Source organism: Cladophialophora yegresii (genome assembly GCF_000585515.1).
Source record: "Cladophialophora yegresii CBS 114405 chromosome Unknown aczIN-supercont1.1, whole genome shotgun sequence".
NCBI classification, from domain to species: Eukaryota; Fungi; Ascomycota; class Eurotiomycetes; order Chaetothyriales; family Herpotrichiellaceae; genus Cladophialophora; species Cladophialophora yegresii.
Window position 1 is genome coordinate 1,253,605 of NW_006913045.1, and position 25,231 is coordinate 1,278,835.

The 25,231-nt window shown below is 52.9% G+C and overlaps 5 protein-coding genes across 5 annotated transcripts; 3 read left to right on the forward strand and 2 right to left on the reverse strand.

The window, feature by feature from the left end:
* Positions 1-1,168: 1,168 nt before the first annotated feature.
* A1O7_00455 (uncharacterized protein) lies at positions 1,169-2,931 on the forward strand (the record flags this gene model as incomplete). Its single annotated transcript, XM_007754496.1, has 4 exons — positions 1,169-1,222; positions 1,298-1,459; positions 1,514-1,549; positions 1,609-2,931. 4 exons carry the CDS (start codon positions 1,169-1,171, stop codon positions 2,929-2,931), a joined length of 1,575 nt encoding a protein of 524 aa, XP_007752686.1.
* A 1,194-nt stretch (positions 2,932-4,125) lies between these two features.
* On the forward strand, positions 4,126-5,094 carry A1O7_00456 (uncharacterized protein; the record flags this gene model as incomplete). Its single annotated transcript, XM_007754497.1, has 1 exon — positions 4,126-5,094. One exon carries the CDS (start codon positions 4,126-4,128, stop codon positions 5,092-5,094), a length of 969 nt encoding a protein of 322 aa, XP_007752687.1.
* Positions 5,095-6,044: 950 nt separating this feature from the next.
* A1O7_00457 (uncharacterized protein) lies at positions 6,045-6,601 on the forward strand (the record flags this gene model as incomplete). The annotated part of the gene is made up of 2 exons (XM_007754498.1): positions 6,045-6,133; positions 6,289-6,601. 2 exons carry the CDS (start codon positions 6,045-6,047, stop codon positions 6,599-6,601), a joined length of 402 nt encoding a protein of 133 aa, XP_007752688.1.
* A 1,077-nt stretch (positions 6,602-7,678) lies between these two features.
* On the reverse strand, positions 7,679-9,721 carry A1O7_00458 (uncharacterized protein; the record flags this gene model as incomplete). Its single annotated transcript, XM_007754499.1, has 4 exons — positions 7,679-8,944; positions 9,007-9,205; positions 9,253-9,661; positions 9,718-9,721. 4 exons carry the CDS (start codon positions 9,719-9,721, stop codon positions 7,679-7,681), a joined length of 1,878 nt encoding a protein of 625 aa, XP_007752689.1.
* A 7,957-nt stretch (positions 9,722-17,678) lies between these two features.
* Positions 17,679-21,126, reverse strand: A1O7_00459 (uncharacterized protein; the record flags this gene model as incomplete). The annotated part of the gene is made up of 2 exons (XM_007754500.1): positions 17,679-18,567; positions 18,761-21,126. 2 exons carry the CDS (start codon positions 21,124-21,126, stop codon positions 17,679-17,681), a joined length of 3,255 nt encoding a protein of 1,084 aa, XP_007752690.1.
* Between the last annotated feature and the right edge of the window lie 4,105 nt (positions 21,127-25,231).

The window sequence follows — 25,231 nt, forward strand, 5'->3', positions numbered from 1 at the left end:
GGAGCCTCTGTTCCAGATGCTAGGCATAGCCAAAAAGGCGGACAGGGGTTGCAACCCTACTTGTGCCCGCCGGTTAGAGGCTTTGCGCTGGGCGAGAACGGTCCTCGGCCAACCCAAAGCAGTGGCAGTGTAGCGAAGACACCGCGCCCAAATAGCGGCGGTGCCCATGGAAGAGGGGTGGTGGGCCGCTCCTGCGAGAGCAGCCGCTATTGCATTGCATTGCTCAGGGCTCTTGCCAGGGCCGCTCACGCATCCCCCCCCTTCACTTCACGATCCTCAGGGAACGAGCAAAAGTCGGTACGTACCTGGGTTTGTTCTCGAAAACCTTCCGGAACTTCAAGAACAGGAAATCAGGCCTTGAAGATCAAGCATATCAACGACAAGTCTGGAGTAACTCGACCGTGGATCCGTACGGAGCACAAGACGTGGTACTCATCTCACGGCGAGCAAGCAGCACAGTCTGCGAATTCTGCAGTCCACCAAACTCGAATCGAAATACCACCTCACACACCTTGCTCTCCCGTCCTCTTCGGTCCATCCCACTGACCACTCGAGCCACTGCTCAGTGGCTTTCTCCAACAAAACCTCCATCCTTCCGCGTCCTCCTCGCTTGTTGCTTTTCTGGAACAAATTGCCTTCCACCCTTCACACCCCCATCTCTACGACCAGCACTCCTCCCACCGCTTCGGTTCGTAGCACACAATATCAACAACAGCATCACTCTGCGGGATATCGAGAAGCACGAGATGGCTGATCCGGACCCATACTAGACGATCTTGTCACAGTTCATCTTTCCTTTCTCCTGGTCAACCTTTCCGGCGTCTGGCAGTTCCTTTAACGAAGTCTTTTCGGATACATCCCACGACACCTCTTCCGCACTCTCCCATAGCGTGGTCGACGACGTTCATGCTTGCACCACCCGGCGCTTTCTATTGGGTTTCAACTGCCCTGTCGATACGTATCTGCTGAGTCCGGGGTTTCGACTTTCCACACCATTGTCGCTGCCGTGGCCGACGGCGTACCCACTGGTGCTGTCTTGCGACCGTCACATCTAACCGGTCGAGCGATCGGGCCCTCCGCTAAACCTTACCTGCCCTGATCGCTCTCTGCGACGAAATATTCCGCACGAAAGAAGCGTTGCGATCAAGCGAACAAGCGAACATCCAAGATGCTCATCAACGGGGAGAAATTCGCCTGCGAAGCGTGTGTGAGGGGTCATCGCGTGAGTTCTTGCCACCATCAAGGTGAGTTTACTACGATACTCAAGAGTCGTGGTTCTCTATACTGACTCGGTCAGACCGTCTCCTCGTCCATGTCAACAAAAAGGGTCGCCCAGTGTCACAATGCCAACATTGCCGAGGCCTGCGAAAGTCTCGCTCGCAACATGTCAAGTGCGAGTGCCACGACAAGGGACATTCAAAAGAGAACTGCCCTCACGACAAGCATGATGGAAAACATGGTGCGCTTGCACTGCAACATGGTAAAAAAGGACATGGCGCTGACGTCCGCGCAGACCCGCAGACCTGCTGCTGCTCACATGGCTCGCGTTGTAACTGTTCCTTGAAGAAGGAGCCACACCTAGACCCGGTTCCTGAAGACATACCACAGTACATCCAGCCAAAGGATCACCCCAAGCAATGGCATAACAAAAATGCCCATGACCCCAAGACGACCGTTTTTACCAATGGCCATCACAAACCGGTCCACAGGTTCAACGACGCCCATAATCAGCTTGGTACACCATACAAAATCCCCTCCAGGTCGAACTCGCTTCATGGCCACCGGGAGCTCGCTCAACGTTCCACAGACAACCTTCTACTGACCAAATCCGCAAGACCTTTCCACGAGTCGCCGCTGCACAATTCGATTACGGAAGCCATGCAAATCGTAGAGCGCAAGGTCAGATCCGAGCACAACTCACCTGTACTTGGGCCAACGAAAATGGCGGCGCAGTCGCCCATGTCGGACTTCAAAATCCCCAGCTTTGACCCCCGCTCCTACGCTTATTCCCCATTCAGCGCAGATACGCCACCCTCTCAGTCTACCAGTCTTGCGAACAGTCAAAACCCGAGCCAGCAAGATCTGACTCTGCCAGAGACGTTTCCGGACAACTGGTTCATGACCTACGACCAGGCACATCAATACGAGCCACCAGCCTGGTCAGGAGTCAATGACGGGTCCTCAATTGATTGGACGAACTCCAGCCTAGATCTTACCAATAGTAATAACAATAACAACATGTACAACCTGAACCCCATGAGCAAGAGGAACTCCCCGTACCTGATGTCGCAGCCTCCTACGTTTCAACATTCCCCCTCCGACCTGGCGAACCAGATCCATAGGGTAGGGATCAGCCCTTCGAGCGGAGAGCACTCTGAAGTCGAAGAGCCGTCTCCCAATTCCAACCCCAACGGCTGGAATAACGATCGACCTATGAGCAATGAGCTCAGCAGTCCTGGCGGAGACGACGCTTCAGAACGTCATCGGCTGAGCTCGGCCTCGTCCCTTTTCGGTACCCCTCAAGCGAGCATGCTGGCGGATGACGACCTCGGAAGTCTCGCCATTGACGATTTCCTGAAACAGGCCGAAGCGGAGACGAAAAGGATGCAAATGCAGAACCAGTTGGCACAGATGCAGATGAACCCACAGGATGCGGAGCAGCCTTCGCGTTTGTCCAGTGTGAGTCGGGGATTGACGCCGAGCATATCCACGCCCGGAAGTACAGGAACGGGGGAACACTCGTATACGGTCAAAGAAGCCATGAGATTCGCGCACCCTGATGTGATGCCTTATGAGCCGGCCCAGCAACCGAAGACTACGGTAGCGCCAGCATTTATGGCAGACGATCCGTCGTGGTCAGCCGCTCCTGACATGTCCGACCCTCGATTAGTCTTGGACGATGAAAGAGATGACGAGAACTGGGTCCGGTAGCCAACAGGGGGTGCTCCGGGCAAACCTGCTTGTGAAGCAACGGCCACGAACACAGAGAATCGATCTAATGAATGACGAACAGCAAATACTACACAGCCATAAGATACCACGGGCGTTCGGGGTCGGATACTTATGACACGCGAAATGGCGTAATGTGATTGGCGGGATCTGAAGCAATGGGAATAGGACACGAGCACAGAATCTACCGGTCGGTTTATCCGCAGGGATCGGTCTGGCGTATGGGAAGAACTACAGGGCATGCATATGCTTTCAGTTTGGTTCATTTTGGCTTCTTGCACAGGAACTTACTGCCTGGGGTAGGGCAAAAGATGAGGTGAGAAAAGCCATCTTGTGTTGTTGGTCAAGTCTTGTACGAAAGGGAGAGTGATCTTATTCGTTTGATCTGAGTCGACCTGCCTGAGATGAATTGAATGGGCCTGCGAAACATGGCACCTGCGTATAGACCGATACTGATTGTGTTTGGAGTGAAATTGGTGCGTCGATGTCTCTTCGATGCATGGCTGTAGAGGTATGATTGTTCTCGTCGTCACTTCACCTTTACCTGCAAGACTTGTCATATCCTCAGAGTCCCGGTGATGGACGAACATCTGCGCCCCAGTAAGGAGTAGACCTCGTGTGTTCTATTGCTCGATTGTTGGCCAGCGCCGACTCGGAAGAAACGTTCTTGCGCCTCCGGGAGTTGCGGAGGCGTGGGAGACAGGCTTTCATTGGCCAACACCCAGCGCTAGTGTCGGTCAACCCTGCTAAGTCGAATCTCAGTTTAATCTCGTTCACCGAATCCACGCACGTAGCCTTATTACTCTGAAGAGGAGTGAGTAGGGGAACTATCAAGGCGCTCTCAAGCCATAATCACTATCACGCTGTCCCCTGTCACTCATAGAGGGGTTCTTGCAGGAGAAAGATAGGATCGGACAACCCACAACGCAACATTATGGCAGCGGTGCAACGGTATCCGTAACCAGTCACTTTGCCGCTTTGGATTTTGTCACATGAGCGCTCTTACTGCTCAAGCAAGATACCCCAGTCGTGTGTGCTCACTCACTTGCTGCCCTTCAGGCCGGAGCTCCTGTGTGGTACCACTGGCTCGAGTCCTGGCTTGACTTGGCCGAGTACCAGGAAGCACCGTACCTTCGACCTATCCACGGATCAGACGAAACCCGCCAACGCTTCACAATGACAAAACTCTACGCCATAGCCGACCTGCATCTCAGCTACAAGCACAACCGCGACGCCCTAGACGAGCTGCGCCCCCACCTGGAAGACAGCCTGATCATCTGCGGCGACGTGGGCGAGAAGCTCGAACACCTCCAGGACGCGTTCCGCATCACCACCACGCTCTTCAAGCAAGTGTTCTGGGTGCCGGGGAACCACGAGCTCTACACTCTTCCAGGCCGGGGCGATCGGACGGACGGCCACGAGGACGACGCGCTCAACAAGGAACTGCGTGGCGAGCTCAAGTACGCGGAATGCCTGCGCGTGGCGAACGAGTACGGCATCATCACGCCCGAGGACGAGTACGTCAAGTGGGAAGGCGAGGGCGGGCCGTGTATCATCTGCCCGCTGTTCACGCTGTACGACTACTCGTTCCGACCGGACGACGTGTCGCGCGCAGACGCGCTCGAGTGGGCGATGGAAGAGAACATCGTCGCGACGGACGAGGCGCTCCTGCACCCGGACCCGTACGAGTCGCGCGATCAATGGTGCGAGGAACTCGTGGCCAAGGCCGAGGAACGGCTCGAGGCCACCTCCCGGCGCGGCATCCCGCTCGTGCTGGTCAACCACTGGCCGCTCAGGGAAGACACCATCACGATCCCGACAATCCCGCGGTTCTCGCTGTGGTGCGGCACCAAGAAGACCGAGCACTGGCATACGCGCTACAACGCCAAGGTCGTCGTGACCGGCCACCTGCACGTCCGCAGGACCGACTGGCGCGACGGCGTGCGGTTCGAGGAGGTCAGTCTGGGCTATCCGAGACAGTGGCAGATGGCAAAGGACCGGGGCCTGGATATCAATGACCTGTTGAGAGAGGTGCTGCCTGCGACGGACATGGTGGATCCCGGGGATGGATCGACGATCTGGAGGCGGAGCGGGAGGCCGAGCAAGGCTCTAGAGAGAGGCGCCAGTTACAAGCCGCAGGAGTGAGGCAGAGTCGTCGTGCCGGCTGTGGTGTGTTGAGTATTCTGTGAAGTTCGGAGGCCAAGAGCTCCGCTCGAACTGGGATAAGAGGTTACGCTACACTCCGATACGGTCCGATGCGACATGCTTGAGGGTGAGCTGTTCTCAATCATGGAACACGCCCCAATGCGTCCACAGGTCACGCGGCGCTTCTGTCTAAGAGCTTAACGGGACAAGGGCTCCCTACTCTTGCAGTAGAACCGGGTGTCACGAACGGCGTCGGTGGGAAAGATCGAGCGCCACGAGCTCGTGGGTGGCTCCAAGAAGCAACGCTGCGACCACGGGACAAGAGTCGAGCTTCGATTGGGGTACGCCGGATATATATGCGCAGCGCGTGTGTGGCTGTCTGTAACGAGACTACTAGGAAACGTAGCGGCGATGACCATGTCAATTATATAGAATGTAGACCAACATGGATTACTGGATGTGGCTTACTTTTCTCCCCTACACAAATGCGGATTTGCTCAGCGGGACAGTCATCTTGGTGATGGCAAGAATCTTCCGTTGGAGAAGTTGCACGACATCAACCGGGTCACCGACCCACCTGCTGACTCCAACCTTGGGGTGGGGGAATCGTGGTGTTGTCGCTGTTGCTGGCGTCTCCAATGACGCCGACGTCGGATGCAGAGACAGTGGTCTCCAGTCGAGTTACACCACTGTAAAGTATTAGTACATCACGGTGGAAGCAAGCATAGGCTACTAGTATCCCCAAGGCAGATAGTGGAAGATCTGCGACTAAGGTGGAGTGGACCAAGTGGCAGAGAGAGAGAGAGAGAAAGAGACACCGACATTGCCAGTGACAGTGACAGTGACCGTGTATGTTTGTCCTTGACAGAGTCTTGACCCGACGCCCTCATCTTACTCCCGCGTCAGCACACCACGAGTACATACCTAATCCCCAAGTCCAGATATCCAGGATGCCATCAACGATCATCCCCTCGTCCCGCAACCCGTCAGCCTCGAGCAGGCAGGCGGGCGGCACCTTCACCGGCACGGTCTGGATGGAGTGAGTGCCGACCCCTTTTCCTTCCCGTCTACAAGACATCGTCAACCACACTGTGTTTATTCTACACTGACACTGTGTTTATTCTACACTGACACTGTGTTTATTCTACACTGACACCGTGTTTATTCTACACTGACACCGGCCCACAATCGCAGTCCAATCTACTCCGACGCCGGCCCGACCATCAACATCAACCACGTCATGTTCACGCCCGGGGCCCGCACGTACTGGCACACCCACGAGCACGGGCAGATGCTCCGCGTGCTGGCCGGGTCGGGCTGGGTGTGCGACAAGGGAGGCGAACCGAGACGGCTGAACGTGGGGGACACGGTGTGGTGCAGTGCCGGCACGACGCATTGGCACGGGGGCGACGATGGGAGCTTCATGATGCATTTGGCTGTCAGTCATGGGAAGACCATGTGGCATGACGAGGTTACCGAGGAGGAGTATCAGGCGAAAAGGAAGTGAGCAGGTGAAAGGGAAGTAAGCGACACGAGGCTTTTCCAAGTGCGGACGTCACGGAGGACAGTGATGGCAAAAGCAGACAGAATACATGACATGACGTGAAATGGCTAGATGATTGATTGTGAGCTTGTCAAGGGTAGCTTTTTGAGATGCATCCCATTAACAATTTGACCTTGAAAGTGCGCCGCCACGGTGGCAGTCGTTGAACTTACGAACGAGTTCATCTCAATGTCTCGATAAAGAGGCTTCGGCCACAGATGCCTGAATGGCACCAAGATCTTCGGAGTCATTTGCCATTGAAGTCACGAGAACTGAAATCTCCTGCTACCTGGCAGATGCGGAAGTGTGGGCTTCAGAGGAGGTTCAGACCTGCTGGTGGATTCATTGCGTTCGGGCCAGAACCTGGCGGAATCTGTGGAAGCCATGCAAAGGCTGCTGAGGTGGAAGAGGGTTGACAGTGAGGAGGACTTTATCGTCCCTGACTCTTACGGCGAACTCCCATGGACCTCGCCGTCTGGGTCCAGGCAATCCAGCCCTGTAACGGCGGTGGCGGAATGATGCTGGTTGCAGGCTTTTCCGACTCCTTGTTGCAGTACTTCTTTTAAACTGTGGTCTCTACCCTTCATCGGCTCCTCCATAGAACAGGCACTCTGCTCGATCCGCACGGTTTGTTGCTTGTCATGTAAGAGGTTCCCGTTGGCGCCAAATGATCCACCGCAACCATAGAGCAGCCCGATTTTGTGAGGGTGCTCTCTTTGTTTAGGGGCCAATCTGAGCCCAGGGCTGCTTCTCCTCGCGCCGTAGGAAGAGCCTGTACAGGAAGAGGGCAGCCCTGGGGCCCTTGGAAGCTGAAAGACTGCCCATTGTTTCATCACTGCAGCATACAGAGCATCAACAACCCGGTCTTGTTAGGGCGCTGCATAGGTGTTCTCGGTTATGCTGCTAGCCTTGAGATGAGCTGCTGCACTGGCCCAGGTGAGTCATACGGAGGGTTTCCAAATAGTCCGCACGTTGGGGCTGCAGTCGATCTCCCAGTCAAAATCGACGACCGTCTCTTCAAAGTCCAAAAGGTAAATGGCATCAGCTACCTCCCGGCCCACTCGTCAATGAGCTCTGATCTTGACCATCAGGAAAGAAATACGCGCCAACAGCCACAATCACATAACACGCACACAATAATGCTCCCTCCAGATAGTTGCTTCGTCCGTCGAGGACCAGGAAATTAACGATGAAGGTCGAAACGAATAAGGATCCCGTCTCGAACAGGCTGAAGTAGAGAGACATGTCTTTGTCCATGATCCAGCCAAGGATGACGACAAATGGCGTGACAAAAAGGGCAATCTGAATGGATGATCCAAGTGCCACGCCGAGAGCCAGGTCAAGCTTGTTCTTTGCAGCAACCGTAACAGCAGTGACGTGTTCGGCTGCATTGCCAACGATAGGTAGAATGATGAGGCCAATGAATGCCTCCGAGAGTGGTGAGTTTTCAACCAGGCTGTCGATACTTCCGACGAGAAACTCGGCGCAAAGGGCCACAAGTCCAGTGGACACCAGGAGGAGGACAATTGAGGCAGTCTGACTCATTGGAGGAGCATTTTCTTCTTCAGACTGCGTACTTTTGGTGGATGTCCGGCGTTTAATTCTAGCAGCTTCTGGGGCTTGGTTTTGTTGATTAGGTGCTGACGAATAATGACGCAGTGAGGACTGGGGATAATCTGATGCTCTGCCCGGAGGGTACGGGTTTGTCGATGATCGGAAGACTGGGGGAGTGCGGAAAGAGAGCCCTCGGGGCCCCATGCCTTTTCTGTCCTTCGAGGCTGCATCCGCAGGGGTTGTCGGCATCCCGTGCCCTGAATTATTGACCGGTTTTACGGCCGGCTTTGGAGAGCTTGCGGGCAGCTGCAGGGTAACTCTGTCTTGAGCAGTTATCTCCTCCGGCTCCGCTGTTTGCTCGGCTTGGAAGTCTGCCACGGCTGGGCTCATTTGCGCGGATGACCCCTTGTCGTCCGCTTCTTCTTCCACCTCAGTTTTGACTTGTCGTCTTCTGCCCAACTTTGCCCTAATTCTCTTGCTCACACGCCGATGTGACCCGCCGGTCGAGACAGAAGACCCCAAGGAATCGGCGGAGGAGGAGCTGCTAGAGTCGAAACGCTGTAGAATTCCAGGTGTGGCTTCCTCGTCGATGATATGTTGTGGCGTTCCTTGATACAGATATGCATGCGATTTGAGCTGAAAGAGCAAGTAGAGGACATAAATAATCAGTAGGATGACAGACGTTCCACGGCTGAGCTTCAAGACTGCAGTATCAGCTTTCCGGAGATCGCTAAAAGATGCGTGGAAGGCGGTCTAAAAATCTCCATCAGCCTCTTGCAACGGTAAGTGGTGATCATATTGAGGTCTACACTCACAGGTATCAGTAACGATAATACTGCAAGCGCAAGAAGGCAGGCCGACATCTGAGTAACTGTGCTGTCGTAAATCTGCTCTTGGTATTCTAGGCCACCAATCAAGAAGGCCATTCCCAGGATGAGCAGCAAATTGGCGAGGAGCGAGCCGATTAGGGATGCTTGGACAATGCGGATCTCGTTTTTAACAAGGGCAATGATGCTGCAGCACGTTAGCAAGGCTTCCAGACCGTTGAATTGGCAGCGGACAATATGATTAACTCGACGGCGTTTCCAAAGCTCACATTCATCAGAGCGCCCAACGTTGGCCCAAGCCGGTGGGCGACGCATTCGGTTGCGAAGGTGAGGAGGCCGGCCAAGGGAATGATGGCGACAGCATTCAGAGCGAAGACCACCTCATTATTGACTCCGGCAAAATGAACGGCGATACCTACTGGCACAAAGACCAAGAGGACATTCACCCAAGAATGAAACAGTGCCACCTTGACGTTAGCAACAACGCGACCGAGGACCGAGGCCTCTGGCTTCTCCTTCTTCTCAGGATCCCCATCCCGCGCCGGGCTCTTGCCGGAGTCTGAGGATTGGTTGTCGCGTGACGAAGACCACGGGTTGAAATTGTGCCTGTGGGCAGATGTGTGTGCCCAGGCTTTGACGCGATCTAATGCGACGAATGTTAATGTGCTTGGATTCGCGTACGAGAAAGGGTCGACGTACGCATTCTTTTTGTTTTATGACACCGGTGCCACACGAGAAGAGGAGGAATGAAGTAGGTCGAACATCTGCCGCACAGAAGGTGAAGGACATCTGAAAGCCAAGAATGAGCTGGCGACCGGGCCGAAAGATCAGGCCAAAATTGGGCACGCCGATGATGCACTTTGACGGGACCCGGAACTCGTGAAAGGGGGCTTTAACTTGGAAACTGGGATTGCATGTGGCTAGTGTCGCTAGGCGGGAAGTGCTTACTGCGAATCAGACGAGGCTTGTCGAAGCTTCGGTGGGTGAGTGCCACATTCAGAGCATAATGACGTAAAAGCCACTGTTTGGAGCCACCATTTTAAGGTAAGGATGATGGTTCAACACCCCGCAGCAAAGATTGTGTTCAGAGGGAGAGTTGTCCCATAGGTACGAGCACTGTTCCAGGACGGAACGCCAACCTATCAATGGTCCGCATAATCAGCAGGATTCACCCTCCCGATAATGCTATCTCGTTCAATGAGGCATAACAGGATCGTGCACCGGTCAACCATGCCTAATGAGCTCCAGACAATACGTGTACAGATATGGTAGCGCCTGGACTTCGTATGTAGACAAATGTATCACGGCAAAGTGGTATGATCAGGTGTTCGCGAAAGCATGCATCCTTTTCCGAGCAAGAGGCGTATTCTCGAAGTGAGGCGGCCTGTTGAAGAAGATGCACGACCCATGCGACGCGGCTGACGGAGCGCCTGCTCTCCGCATCAGAAACGGGCCGAGCCGTCTGGTCTAGCAGTAGTTTTCGCCAGTCACAGATGACGAAAGCCAGCAGGTTGTACTTCGTGCTCTGTAGCCATGTCGTATTCCTGCAAAATCCCTCATTGCCTTTCGAACTGAGACCCGAGGAAGGCTGACATGTGTCAATCTTGTCCGTAATAATTCCAAAGGGACGCGACAGACCAAATTCTGGGAAGATTCGTGCTGAGTCTTGGGCTAAAGCAGTGCTCGGTGGGCTCGGAGCGGTTGAGTCGAACAGTGTCAAAAGAACATCGAGGGCTTTCAATAGTCGTGCTTGTTTAAGATGATGATACTGTGAGCTCGCGAGGCCGAGGCGTAAATGGTCGAAGTCGTAGGCATGTTCGTGGTAGTAATCGAGTCTCGCGGCACGGGATATCTCGGGAGCAGCCAAGCGAATGCGCTCCATTTTGTCGCTGAATGAATTGAATAGACAGAGTCACAGCGTTTCGTCGGAATGGCAAGCAGGCTGTCATCTTTTTATCAACAAGGGCGAAGCCTTGGAACCTTCAGAAGCTGTTAGGTTATCGCTAACTCAGGTTCGGATTGACCTCTGAGGTCGCATCCGTCCTCCTTGGATACCCAAATTAGTACTTGCTCTAGGGTTATGGAACGAGGCTAAACCAGGCATTGGCTGATCAGATACACAGATTCCGCCTCTTGGAGCCAGTCCAGGTGAAGTCAGAACTCGCGACAGGGAGGATAGCATGGAAGCGCGGACGGAGCCAAGTGCGAGCATGTACTGTGCATTGGCCCGAGAGACTCAAGCGTCAACGAATGATCTACCCAAGAAACGAGCATCTTGGTAGTGGAGGCAAGCTAGAAGACAGGGACAAACAGCGTTAGGATACCAAAGGATCCACGCATAAGGTTCTGCTTGGAAGGTGAAATCAACCGTTGCGAGGCTCGTGCCGGTCGGGAAGAGGCAGGACCATCTGTCAGATAATTCCAGACGGCAAGATGCAGAGCTAGTCCTCAATACCTGTGGGACAAACGATCATGGAGATCCAACATGCGGCCATTGCTATTGATGCCCTGGCCAGGCAAATCTCAACATAGAGATTCCTGACAGGGTGGAACGACCGGTTCGGCAGAGTTCGTGTTCCCAAAAGGTCCTTGCATGCAAGCTAGGCTACCCAGCGCCGGAGATTGGACTCCACATCGGGGCCAAACATCCACCTACCAAACACTACAGAAGCACCAGAAGCGCGAGTCAGTACGAGTACTCCGTACAGATCAATAATGCTGTGCACTCGCACTCGTAGAAGATCTCACAAACCTCGGTTGCTTGAAGATGCGGGCGGGGCCTTTGATTAGGTCTTCAACAGCCTGATGCCCTTAATACATCCCTCAGCATGAACGTACTCGTACAGGACGGTATGAGTCCAGCGCTGTTGATATGACAATGCCAAGCTGAGAATGAGAATACTGTGTAAACGGTTCTTCGAAGCTCGGATAATTTCATTTTGTTAGCTCCGAGATCAAAAACGTCGTAGGGCCGCAGCGTATCGAGGCCCTGGACCGAGTAGTAAACCCTACGTACCTGGGTAGGGCTATTCACGTTGGACACAGGGATCACCGTGCGCCTATCGATAGACGTTTCCCATCCCACCCTGCCAGGGCAGCTACGTAACCCAAGCCCCTCATCCCCCGCACGCAGGGGCACTGGCTGGGTGTCATTGAGCAGTAGAGAGGTGACGCGTGGGCCTTTTGTCGCGTTGATTCTTAGAGTTCCGGGACCCGGCGTGTCTGTGAGACTTGATCTGTGCCTCCGACACTGATCTGCGCATTGTCGCACTGGAATAGCCACGTGGGACTTGTCACGGCAGATTTTGATAATTCTGAGCGGGAGAAAGGTGCCACCAAAACTGCCGGTTTACGATGTGGAAAGAAAGCAACCCAGCGAGGAGACGATATGGTGTTAGCCATTGTTGATCTGGATTGCTTGCAGATGTAGTGAGAGTCGAGTGATGCCACAACAGTGTAAACTCCCGAGTACATAGTGGCGCCAGCAATGCAGAATGCATCACATGAACAGAGCCGCAAACTACAGGTACTTCTGTGTTAGACGAGCCTATCACGAAAATGGATCTGCTTCGAGATGATGTGCGTTGGAGAAAGCCCTAAGGACGCCTGCTAGTCGTGGTGACCACTGCTGATCACTGCGCAACAGAGGATCATCCTGCCATGCACGAAAACCATTGCTGCCAGCAGCAACATCAAAATAGGATGAAGCAATGGTCAAGCACGGGAGAGGGAGGGCGATGGTTGAAAGCTACTGAGCAGAAGTTCCAGAGACGCGTCACTCTGGCTCGAGTTGCCGCCAAATGTCATGCACCGATGTGCTGAACGGCGAAGAGCCAGCATCAAGCGGCGTGGCGGGCCAATTGCTGATCGGCGCATGGATCGATACGGCCTTACTCCACGAAACGACGGTCAGCTCGGTATGATGTTAGGTGACTCGACGCTTTCACTGGTAATTGACAATGGCAGATACCAGAGCAGTACGTTTTGCAAGACTGTTCTCCATTCGGTCAGTTAGACTGGCAGCATCTTCCAGCTTCATTGAGCTAAAGTGGTTTTTCCCTTTGACTGCCTGGCTGTGACTTTGTGACTGAGGTGCAGGCCTACCTCCAACTCCTGCCACTACCTCTGATTTCCAGTCACAGACACAACAACTTTGGCACCGACTTTCTCATTCCGCCAACAACATAGTACTTTTTGACAGCAACATTTATATCTTTTTGACGACGAACGTTCTATTAAACTACATATCACTGCGAGTCATCTAAACTAGTGTGCTACTCCGATCGCGAATCACTTTCACTGTCACCTGCGGCCTGCGACGTCCACCCGAACACTCAACACCAATAGCACAGCAACCGAGATTCACGCAAAATAAAATAGTTGTGAAGAAGCAAGATGAGGTAAGAAAAGGATTCATGTTCACGGCTAAATAAACACTCACCTGCCCGCCTTATTCGTCCCGGTCCATCTGCCATTTGGGCAATGTCCATAGCGGCACTTCCTTCTCGATCGTGCGAGCTCGACCGTCAATCAGAAGCAGAGCGAGAGCACATGCTTCTCTGCACCTGTGATAGGAGCAACCTGTACTTGTAAATGCCTTGACCTCCTATCTCACACAGCCTGTGGTCTCTGCGCCAATTCTTCCTTCATAATTGCTGACATATTGACGCAGCTCCTCAACACAGAGCACACAATCCAGCCAGCAGGCGTGGACTACCTCCTCGGTCGCTTCGTCCGGGTCGGACTCTGGAATGTCCTCCTCTGCCTCCTCATCATCTTCCATGCCCTCTCTCATCGGAGGCGAAAGCGAGGTCCTGGCTCGCTGGCGCCAGGAACCTCGCCTGGAAGGACCTTACTTCCCAGGCCAGCCTCTAAGAGAGGCCAGAGGACAGCGACTAGCCAGGCTCGCTATCCTCATTGAGGACTGCCAGAAGGCTTTCGAAGACCGTCGACAATGAGGTACGGACGGAGGGTGAGGAGTGCAGGATTTCCCTATATGTTCTTGTGAGTATCAATGGCGGTCGTTCCAATCCTTCTACGACTGATCGTTGCCAGTTTGTCATTGCTATACAGCAGTCTCCAGTGCGACCATCGTCGCAGGTGATTGGGATGTCATGGTCTTCATGTTCTTTCCGGCGTGTTGGGCGTTGGGTACCAGGAGTTCTTCCATAATCGACTATCCGATACTCACCTCATATGACCCGAGTGCAGTCCGAAGCAGCGGACAGAGGGGCGACGACATCATCATGGACTCCTGCCTTGATCGCGGATCCAGGCAGAATCCTCTCCCGGTGTTCGGGTGAACGTTCTTCCGATGGAGTCATCTTCGGCCAAGTCCAGGTGTGTGCGAACCGGTGAGGAAAAAGGCAACCGGTGTGCGAGTAGGCAACCAAAACAACCAAAAGCGCTATCAGGCTGAGGAGCCTTGTGGACAGCTGAAACGAAGGAGGCTTGTCATCAACTCAACTGAACAAGTCTGGGAGAAATCGACGAGCCCCTATGACAACCGATTTGAGAGGCACTTCGCGTCCGAGGACCACGGAGCTGCTAAGTTGCATCAGAAGAGGGAGAAATACTGGCGAATTCGCAACAAGATGAGAGGTGAAGTGCCGAAAGAGAAAGATTCGAAGCCGACAAGCGACAAAATGGGCTTGAGTCAAGCAGCATATCGATATTTTGTGAGAAGGGAAGAAGTTCGGTCACACTCTGGAGGTGGACAGAGTTCTTATGCGGCAATAAGAACTTGCTCCCTCGCACTGCGACCCCCCTTTACTGCAGCCTATGCAGCCCCAACTGCCACAGGCTCCAGGCGCGACAAGGCATTTGCATCAGGCTCCCCACCCTCATTGGACATCGACTAAACTACTGCCTTTCCAGGCTTAGCGCAAAGCCGAACGGACAACTCACGGGCGTCAAGCGAGTCGTGCCACTCTCATTGCGGAATCCTGCGGCATCGCCTAGCCTTCAAATTCGTGTTCCATGATGCAGCCCCTTGTATTAGCCTTCGCAAGACCGGGTCCAGCTAGCTCATCATTACTGCACACGGCACAACACGGTATCACGACACGAGGGGGTTGGCTGCAGACCTTAACGACCATCAACTCAATCCACAATGTGCTGATGCTGGACAAGTACAAAGCTGAAAAGTCACCATGACGGGTATAAACGTCTGACCTTTGATGTTGAAGCACTAACCCATGGCCATCGACGCAAGCCAATAATTTAGCCACAACTGAAGAGAACCCGGACACAAGCATGGGTTCGTTCCAGCATGACTACAATGAGGCCGGAATCCTGTTTGCCCCAGACAAGATGCAAGGACCAAGGGACTAATTTATACCTATCACCAATGCGCTCGTCCTTTGACGGACGGTTGTCTCTTTGGGACACACGGCCAATTGTCTGAGATTAACAGATGTCGACATCGAATTGGCTGTTACACGACCGAACGATGCCTGACCACAAGTCTTGCAAGGTGGTGATAACATGAACAAGCACAGACATGGCATTCTATGAATGGATATCCGTCTACTTCCTATTGCTCCGCAGGCTTTTTGAATGCCTTGGCTAGAGTTGAAACACGGTCCAAATGGAACGGCGCATGTTTTGGCTTTCTGACGGGGAATTCCCTTTATTTGCCAGGTTTGTGACTTCTGATGGGACAAACGCAAGATTGAAAGTAACGAAACATAAAAACTTGAAAAACCTGTCAGCCCTGAAAAATATTTGGAGAAAGACCCAACTCTTACGAATTATGTGCCATACTTTCTACACAACACAATGGACATGTTATGACCTTGAGTGTCATGACAGAGGCATCAGCATGTTTTCAGGTGGCGGCTTCGACCTGGTCTGGCTTCACTTGGATTGCGCCAAAGTCACTTGGGGATGCAGGAGGTCTCGGAGGCCGGGGTTCGCGCGATCAGCAGTCAGCCGGAGTTAAAGCGCCCCCAGACAGGGAAGCAGTTGATGCTATTTGACCAGTCACACGAGTCCTGCTGTTCATTGACATGTATCCCGAAGTGAAGATTCGAGGTCGATGTCTACATTGCCTCGATTTCACTTCGGAAGCTGGGTGGTGGATACTTTTCTGGGACCGTGTTCTACACGATGGAGGTTGAGAGTGGAGGCGAGAGACGTCGATAAGGTTATGACACGACTTGAGCGAGGAATGGCACGAGTATGAATGCACAAGCGGTGGAATTTTGCTCTACATGCGACCCACGACGCGAACGATACCCACAAGATGAGCATGGGAGTTCTATGTTATGGAGAGGGATGGTCGGCGTTGCACGGGTAGAAGCCTACGTGCCGGCGTTTTTGGCGCATCTACTGATGAGATTTCGAGATATGTCCAAGACATGACGGGACGAAGAAAGAAGGAAGTCGGGCTTGCAGAGCGAAAGCGTTGCAGATACTCAAATATCAGGCCACAATGGCCAGGCAGAATGAGTGATGACACAGGTTACTGTAGCATTGGAATAGTCATCCGTCATTTCGAACGGAAGATTCGCAAATGTGGTCCAAAGCTTGTCGACTTTTCTGCCCCCTGGATACGTAGCACTGGCAACCTCAAGACTATTCTACATACACCTCGTTGCCCAACTCTGATTGTGAAGGAGGAGTGGAATCCTCCCACCACAGACTGTGGTGCGGTGTTCCGTCCTCACGTCGTACACCAGCCAGCCAGCCGGCCAAGCAAGCAGGGCACACAAGTCGGGCAACGGAAACGACAAGGAAAAGGGCTTGCCTGTACATATTCGACGCGCTGTCTTTGGTAGACTGCACTACGGGACCGGACAGCGTGCGTAGTGCGTAGTGCGTAGCCAGCAAAGCAAACACGCACATGCGGGTGTCCGCCACTCTCTCCCCTCTCTCGATGTGTCACTAGTTAATCCATACAGTAGCTCGCATCGACACGTCCATCAGTGGGGACAGACCGGTGGCTCGTATCTGAACTCTGAGTGCTTGGTAATTACTCCGTAGAGTATTCGTATCAGAAGTCGGGCCCGGGGCATTCATGCAAGTCCAGCCTGATGGAGGGGCAGTGGACCGTCGAAGGTGCGCCCGAATTGTGAGCCGCTCTATCGATGGAGGGGCAAAGGGGCAACAGCAGAAGGGAAGGGGAACGGGCAGCAACAGATCGGAGCTGAGCTGAACTGGATGCGGAAGTTCCGGCATTCACGATGGTTTGTTACAGTAGAATGCTGTTGCGTCCAGCCCTTGTGCAAAGAGAAATCGACTGCAGCCTGGCTTCTTCGTTCGGAAACTGCGATTGCGACTGCAATGGCATTTGCGGTTCTGCTCAGCGAAGGCGGAACGAACGAACTATCTAAAGTGTGGTATCTCGGGTGCTTGGCATCGCAGGCAACATCATCATCGTCTTCCCATCTATCGTGTCCTTCCCAGCCAGTTGATCAGACCATGGTATGATTCGCCAACGCTGGGGACATTCCGAATGTTCATTAGGTCGTGACCGCATCCAAAGACCCGACCCGTCGTCATGTCGTCTCATCCATTCCTATCTTACCATTCGTCCCATCATGCAAGTGGTGTCGTTGTGTCCCTGGCTGTCACAACCCATGTTGGTATCATGTCCCTTGTGTTCCCTTCCCGCTATGCTCATGTTCAATGCCAATAGGTCGCGTGGTCCATATCAACTAGTGCATACCTCTCAAGTGCTCGACCAGGGCTTGCACCTGCTCGCGGACCTCGTCGGTCAACTGCTCCTCCGGCGCGCCAAGCACACTCATCATGATGGGCGCCAGTTTAGGGGTCAGTGACTGGATGGTCTGGTCTCGGTCGCGGTAGAGTTGCACAATCATCGTCCACAGGGGCTCGTTCTCTTGATAGTCTTCCGTCAAAGGCAAGATGCCGCTGTTGACAAGCGCGGGTAGGACCTGCGGAATGGGCACTTTGTCCTTGTGCTTGAGGATCAGCCGCGATAAACAACCTGCGCCGTTGTCCTGACAATGGCATTCGGTGATGCGCAGGATTGATTCAAGTCTCGAGAGGATCTGAGGGTATGCCTTGACGATGGTGGCGTCGTCTTGAGACTTCTCGACAAGCCGGCCGACGGCATATGCGGCGTTGGATTTTGTCTGGGGATCTTCGTCGCCAAGTCGCTTGAGAAGGACGTTCATCATTTGGGTGGTGTAGGGTGTGACTGCGCTGTCCATCCCCGTGATGATCTCCGCGAGGACGCCACAGGCCGACGCACGACCCAAGGCTTCGCCACTGCTTGCGTATCGCAGGATTTGCTTTTCAAAGATCTTCCAAAGTTCGCCAAAGGTAGGGCCCAGAGCAGCTGCGAGGCCTGAGATGACGTCCATGGCACTGTCAACCACAAGCCATTCCATTTCTGTGGATTCCACGTCTTCATCATCTACTTCTCCTTCCGCCATATCGATTTGACAGGCGTGTTTCTTGGTGATGAGGTCGGTGACTGTCTGGACAATCTTGGTGAGGACGTCAGGGTAGGAGAGGAGTGAGGGTCCAGTCATCTTGAGGTTTTCTGAGAGGGCTCTTGAAATTTCTGTCACGGTGGCACTGCGTCTTGGAGTCAGCTTGGTTTTCATTTGAGGACATGCTAAACTGAGTGCAGGATTGCGACATATATCAGAGGGTTGAAGATCGCTTTCACCTCATGCACCGATTGGGTGTCGGAGTGAGCTGGGTTAACCAAGAGATTTCATCATAAGACGAGAATTTTGCGCTGAACAGAGACAAAGGGTCAACTTACGTGTCGTCTTCCTCGGGCCAGACGTTCAACGTCGCAGCCATCAGAACCTCTCCAAGCTTCTTCAACTCCTGTGTTGGTTCGACCGCAAGAGGCAGACCAGGCTTCCATTTCTGCAGCTGGCCCGACTCTTCAGAGATGTCGTAGAGCGCAGCGTACGCACGGTGTAAGGTGCTGATGGTCGCCTTGCGCACGTTCTCGTAGCTATGTTCGGCAACAGGTAGGAGCTTCTCGATTGTCTTCTCAAAGTACGGAAGATACGCCTTTTTGGTGTTGGAGACGACATCACCAATAACCTCAATGGCGATCTCCTTCTCAAGGGCAATTGGAGTGACGGTTGCCAGGTCGCCCCAATCGCTGTCATCGTCGTCATCGATCTCGACATCCTCGATGTCGCCGTCTTCGTCGTCAGAGTCAGCTGCAGCAACCTTGACCTTCTTCCCGGCAATGGTCACCTCTTTGCCGAGTAGGTCCTTCGCGCTGTCACCAAGCTCAACTTCTAGATCGGCTTCTTCCTGGTCGATGCAGTCAAATAGACCTTTCACGACGCCATCCAGGAATGGGGCAAAATCTTCTTCGTACACTTTCGCCAGAGAGCCCCATAGAATATATGTGCTCTCTTTGAGTCTGGAGTGGTCAAGTTCCAAGGCCTCTGCGCTGGTTTGCATGAGCGGCTGGACGAAATCTTTGAATTCGGCCGGCCCAACAGCGACAGCCATCTCACCCATAGCATCGGTGCAGCTGGCACGAAGATTGAGTTCTTCTTCACTTTCCTTCTTTGTGATGTACTCTTGCATGGCATGCATCGAGTCGTTAAGGTATGGGAGGAATGGTGCTTCGACCGTGGAGGCCAATGAGCCTAAGGCGCCGGCGGCGAGGGCCTTAATCTTGTAGTCGGGATGCTTGAACAAGCGTTGTAGCAGCTTCGCCAGTTGGTCCAAGTACGCAGCGGCATTTTCTGCATCCATTCCGTCAATGACTGCGTCGACTGCGCTTGTCGCAGATTTCATGATATCGACATTGGGGCCTTCCTCCTCGCCCTTGTATGCGCTCATAGCCAACGTTAAATTCTGAATAAGGAGCGGCATCAACTTCTCGTGTTCCTTACCAATGTCATCGGGCATATCATCGGCAAGTCTGGCCGTCGTCTGCAAGGCGGCTTGTCTTACAACAACCTCTGAATCTTCCAGAAGCTTGAACAGGATTGGCAAGACCGAGGACAACTGGGTGCTGAGAAAATCGGGCGCTCCTTCAACAACCATACCAAGAGCTAGGATACCAGCCTGTCGTTGCTTGGGATTCGGACTCTTGGAATATTGGGGTAAAGCAATCAGCAGCGGAACGACGACTTGGTTCGACGGGAGACTTTGAGCCATGGTATCAATCAAGCCCAGGGCTGAACGAGCGGGAGTGATATCGTCGTCATCTGCAGAGTCATCGTCGATCTCGGTGACTATCTGCAACATGCTCTTGACTAAATGTTCGCCTAGCTTTAGACCCTGGACGCGGAGTCGTCTGTAGATGACACATTGCATCAAGAAACTGATAGCCTGGGATCTTGTATCTTCGGAGAGGTTGGTGTTGGTTGCAATCTCGTTCATGAACATGACCAGATCTTTGAAATGTTTTGTCATGAGTTCGAAGTCCGCGGTCAGCAGGGTGTTGAAGACTTCGAATGCGAGCATGATCTGGTCCTCTTTGCCCGAGTCGATTGAGTCCTTCAGGACCGCGACCATCGATGGGAAGATGTTTTGGAAGGTCTTGACTGAGGCTTGATCCTCTTCGGTGTCGAGGACCAACGCCATCTTCGAGACTGCGAGCAGGGTGTTCACTCTGACTTCAAGACTCTCAGGGTCTTTGATGGTGTTGCTGAAAAGTGCGAAAAGGTCTTTGAATTTTGAACTGAAGCCATCGCCCATTGTCTCTAAGATGCTGTAAAGCACATACACGCCAACTGCGCGTTCGGCGGCTGTGGAACTGGTGGCAGCTTGCTGTAGCATGCCTGGCAATTCAGGCCATTCTCCATCGTCGAGATCTATCTTCGCAATGCTGCTGATCAGACGGGACTGGGAATGTCGGACGAGAGATGAAGACTCGGCGAGAGTGGCTTGGAAGAGTTGTGATCTTGCCTGTTGGCGCTGGTTGTTGGCAATCTTATCCCAGTGTTTTGACACCAACGGCTTCGCTTGAGTAGCGGCGAGTTGTCTTAGGTCTGCGCTTTCATGCGAAATGGCAAGGTGCATGAGGGAGAGGAGAGACTCGGGTTGCTTGTAGAATTCATTCTGCAGCACAGCCGTGGCAGCCTTGACATTGCCCTTCTTTGGGTCCAGGACAATGGAGAGCTGCTCCAGGAACTTTTGTTGGTCCATTGCGCAGGACGCCGACGCGTAATGTACAGATGCTGTAGACAATGTGCGAGCGCAGAAAGAATTTCTAGCACAGTCCCGATTGTACACTTTTTTCCTAAGTCGGTGGGGCATCATTGCAGCGACTTTCTACAAAGGGCAACTCCTCCGAGCCTCTGCACTAGCGACATCCGCAGTTTTCCCGGATGACGAAAGCTGGAGTGGCGTAAGCGGCGTGGTGGCTGAAGCGAAGAGGCTGGAAGCTACTGTACTTAATACAGGCCCAACACATGTCGATGCCATTCACACAATGCCCAACTCTTTATCAGATCTTGGAATGCACCAGAATGAGTCCGATGCAGGGCTTCTGCATCAAGGAGAAGAAATCATCTTCACCGTCTCCATTGCACAATGCGTGGCATGAATATAGTTGCACGACGCCCAACTTCTGTCCGCCTACACTGGCTGTCTGCCAAAAATTTCACGGCGACGACAGCACACTATGGCATCTTGTAGAAGCAGTCAGCTAATTGAGGAGCAAGCACTCCCATTCTTTCCTCAGAAGCGTTATTATCCAGTCAAAATTGGCGACATCTTCAAACAACATATCGAATCGTCACAAAGCTGGGCTATGAAGCATACTCCACTGTTTGGCTTGCCCGAGGTGAGAAGTCAACAGTCCGCACAAGGGTTACAGACAAGAACTGACCTTAGGTAGGTTGGAGCAATATGTCTCACTGAAAGTCTGCATTCAGGACGAAACAAAAATGGCGCCAGTCATCAATGAAGTTAATATGCTGCGCCGCTTGAAGGTATTCGCCGAAGAAGCTGATCACCCGGGCTTGGACTTTACACGGCTTGTCCGCGATATCTTCGAGATTAAGGGACCACACGGTCATCATTACTGTATTGTGATAAAACCCGAAGGTAACAGTCTTCGCATATTACAAGAGATATTCGCGAATGCAGTCTTTCAATAGCTTTTGGTAAGATTCGTGGTACATCGGTTATGGTTTTCTTTGGACTGGCTACATGCTACTTGTGGTGTCATACATACTGGTAATTTGACATCGCTGGAGCTCAGCGAAGGTTATTCCCCCACTCTACGGCAAATATTTCCCCACAAAATGTCTTAATGGCAGCTGAGGACGAGATCTTCTCAGAAACTGGAGAGCAAGAGTTACAAGATCCTAGTCTCCCAGTCATGAATAATGGCGCTCCTGGTTACAAGACACGAGATACTAACCCTACGCTCTCCGGCATTCCGGTACTTACTGATTCTGGACAAATGCGGCTATCAGAGCCCATGAACAATGACTGGTGGATGACCGGTTTATACCAAGCTCCGGAGGTGCTTCTGAAGCTTCCTTTGGAGCTTCCCTGTTGATATTTAGTCTGTGGGTGTCATGGTCAGTAGAATCAAAAGTTTCTGGATGCGCGAACCCTTGCTAACCAATCTACGAGACACTCGAGCTTCTCGAAGGGAGAAACCTCTTCGATCAAATCGATCATGTCCACGACCAATATGTTCTCCCGGTCGCCTTGTCTCAGTATATTGGTTATCTTGGCCCTCCATCACTGGAACTCATCAAGCGCAGCGCACCTTTTCAGACATACTTTAACGACTAGGGTAATACCCGCGTTGAACTCTCCAGGAGAAGCACTAGGCTGGATCCTTGTGCTATGCTGCGCCTGACCATTGATTAACCTAGGCACCTGGGCATCTGAGCCGCCCATTCCTGAAACCAGCTTCGAGGACTTAATCACCACCATTTCTCCCGGAGAGGAAAAGGGGATATTTCTGAAGTTTATATGGAAAATACTGACCTGGGACCCGGAAGTCAGAGCAACATCCAACGAGCTCATCCAAGATGAATGGCTCATGCGACCCGTGGATGACATGATATGGTATGTCGCTTTGTCGGAGAGGCCAAACGTGAAGAATTTGATCTAGCCATCCGAGCATTCCCAACGATTCTACTCTGGTCTCCTCGTGGATGGTCGCCGTGTAGTCAACTACGATTGTGAAGGGAGTCCGAAGGAGAGCTTCAACCGCAAAAGCCTTCGTACGTAGATTGGCGAGAGAGAAATGGCAGTCTTGCTGTACCTTAAGGGAGACAAAGAAGCCCAAATGCCTCCAGGTGACACTCCGAGACCTTTCACTGTTTTGCATTGAATGGATGCCAGCGGACGAAAGTTTTGGGCACGGCGGTCAAGACTGATGAAAGCACCCCCGAACAGGATGATCAGTCCTGCGACACATACATTAGAGAAGAAAGAGGTTTGCACAGGAATTATGCGAGTGCTGAAGGGCCGCCGAGCGAACTCCGCGGTAGGGTGCCGGTACCAGAGCTTCGTCAATATGGATCTGCAGGAATGAAATACGTGTGGCTTTACTACCCGGAAGGAATTCAGGACTGGCTTGGAGACAGTCAATGGGGCGAGGTACCAACCATGAACGTCGACTCCAAAGGTTGCGTAGATTTTCAGTCTCTTTCTAGTGGCCTGAGCCTCTGTTTTGGCTGCAGGAAGAGAGCAATGCCCTGAGGCCGGCATTTAGAAGCGGTAGATCATTCACATCTGCGAGAATGTCAAGTCCTGTATGCCAATATTGGCAGAAAAGTTCAACTGTCGTTCCGTGTGATCTGCTGGTTCCCGACTTGTGACTCAGTTGAAGGACATGATGAATTCCAGAGGGGTCTGGGCAGAGACCCAGCTAGGTATATAGTTACGGAGGCCTATGTAAACAATACGGTATTGTACGATAGGGGTATGGCCCATTACAGCCCTTGGCACTGTCTACCCTTCGGATAACCTTCCCAGTCACAGACTGACAATGTTAAATGTCACGTGAGTGAAGGGCCGGAAATATTCACTCACGTGTTGATAAGACCCCAGTAACACGTGAAGATAAGGAGGCTTGCGAGCTTACTCAAGTGAAGGATTGCAACGGGCAACGCGACCAACTCGACGCTTAGTTGGTGTGCTCCTGGAAAGATTCACTCGTCACATTGTTCTCCCTCAGTTAGCCCTGCTTCAGCCTCAGCCCAGCACTGTCCTCCAGCGGCGATCCATCAGTGATAAGAAATTGAAACCATGTTGCTCAGTTTCGCCGCATGATGGTTCGTCTCGCACAAGGTCCTTGCCGACATCCACACACCATATGAGAAAACCGGGACCTTTGACTGTTGTGTAGCATTACTGATACGAACACTCGGAGATGCATCCGCTTGCTGTTCTCGAAGCCAGGTTCACTTGAGGATGGTTTTCGTGCAAGGCCTGAAATTTGCTTTCGAGGCTCTCAAGCCACGCCGAGCCCGGAGGAAATTACCGGGCAGCACCCAGCCTCATGGGCCGCAGGTTAACCGTAACCATCACTCATTGGCTTCCCAGAGACAACAGGCCCACGCGCCTGCTCCTAGAGGCGAAAAGCGTGGTGAATGCTGTTCACCTGCGTCGTGAACTGCCATTCCACCGTCTGTCAAGCACTTCTTCTCGGGCTTTTTCGTCTGTCTGTCGCTATTCCCACGCAGTCAGTGGCACCGCAGTGGGTGAGCGAGCGGGAGCGGTCCCCCAACACGACGATCTGCGGTGGGTTGAGTTTTCAAAGTTATTTCACCGCGACCCGTTCCTGTCATTGATGTGATATGGTTACAGTGTCCCCCAGGGGAGCGCCTAGCTATAAATACTGGTCAGTGCCTCCAACAGCCGTTGCATTTGGTCGGATAACAGGTCCGGCCACGTCTGCCTTATTTGGTGCCACGGTTTTCTAGCGTGTAGACTACAATCAGCAATTATTTCGCCATTGAAGTTGACTGCTACAACCATAAAGAGTCCCGGCTCCGTTCTGAGATGGCGTCGGACTCGTAGCATGCAGCGTCCAATTCGTTGGTTCTGGTCACGACTCGCGAACACTCGACGAACTTGCGGCATACCAGATGACTTCGATCTCAAGTCCTCCCTCTTTTCATGTCGCAACCTTTAGCCCCGCGGCCGAGTCAGGCCGATGGCCTGTATGAGCCATCCTCCTCCCAACGTCCTCGCAAGATCTCCACGGCCTGTGGTGCCTGCAAGCAGCGAAAAACAAAGGCAAGCACCATGTTCATTTGTCTCTCAAATCGCTAACGAA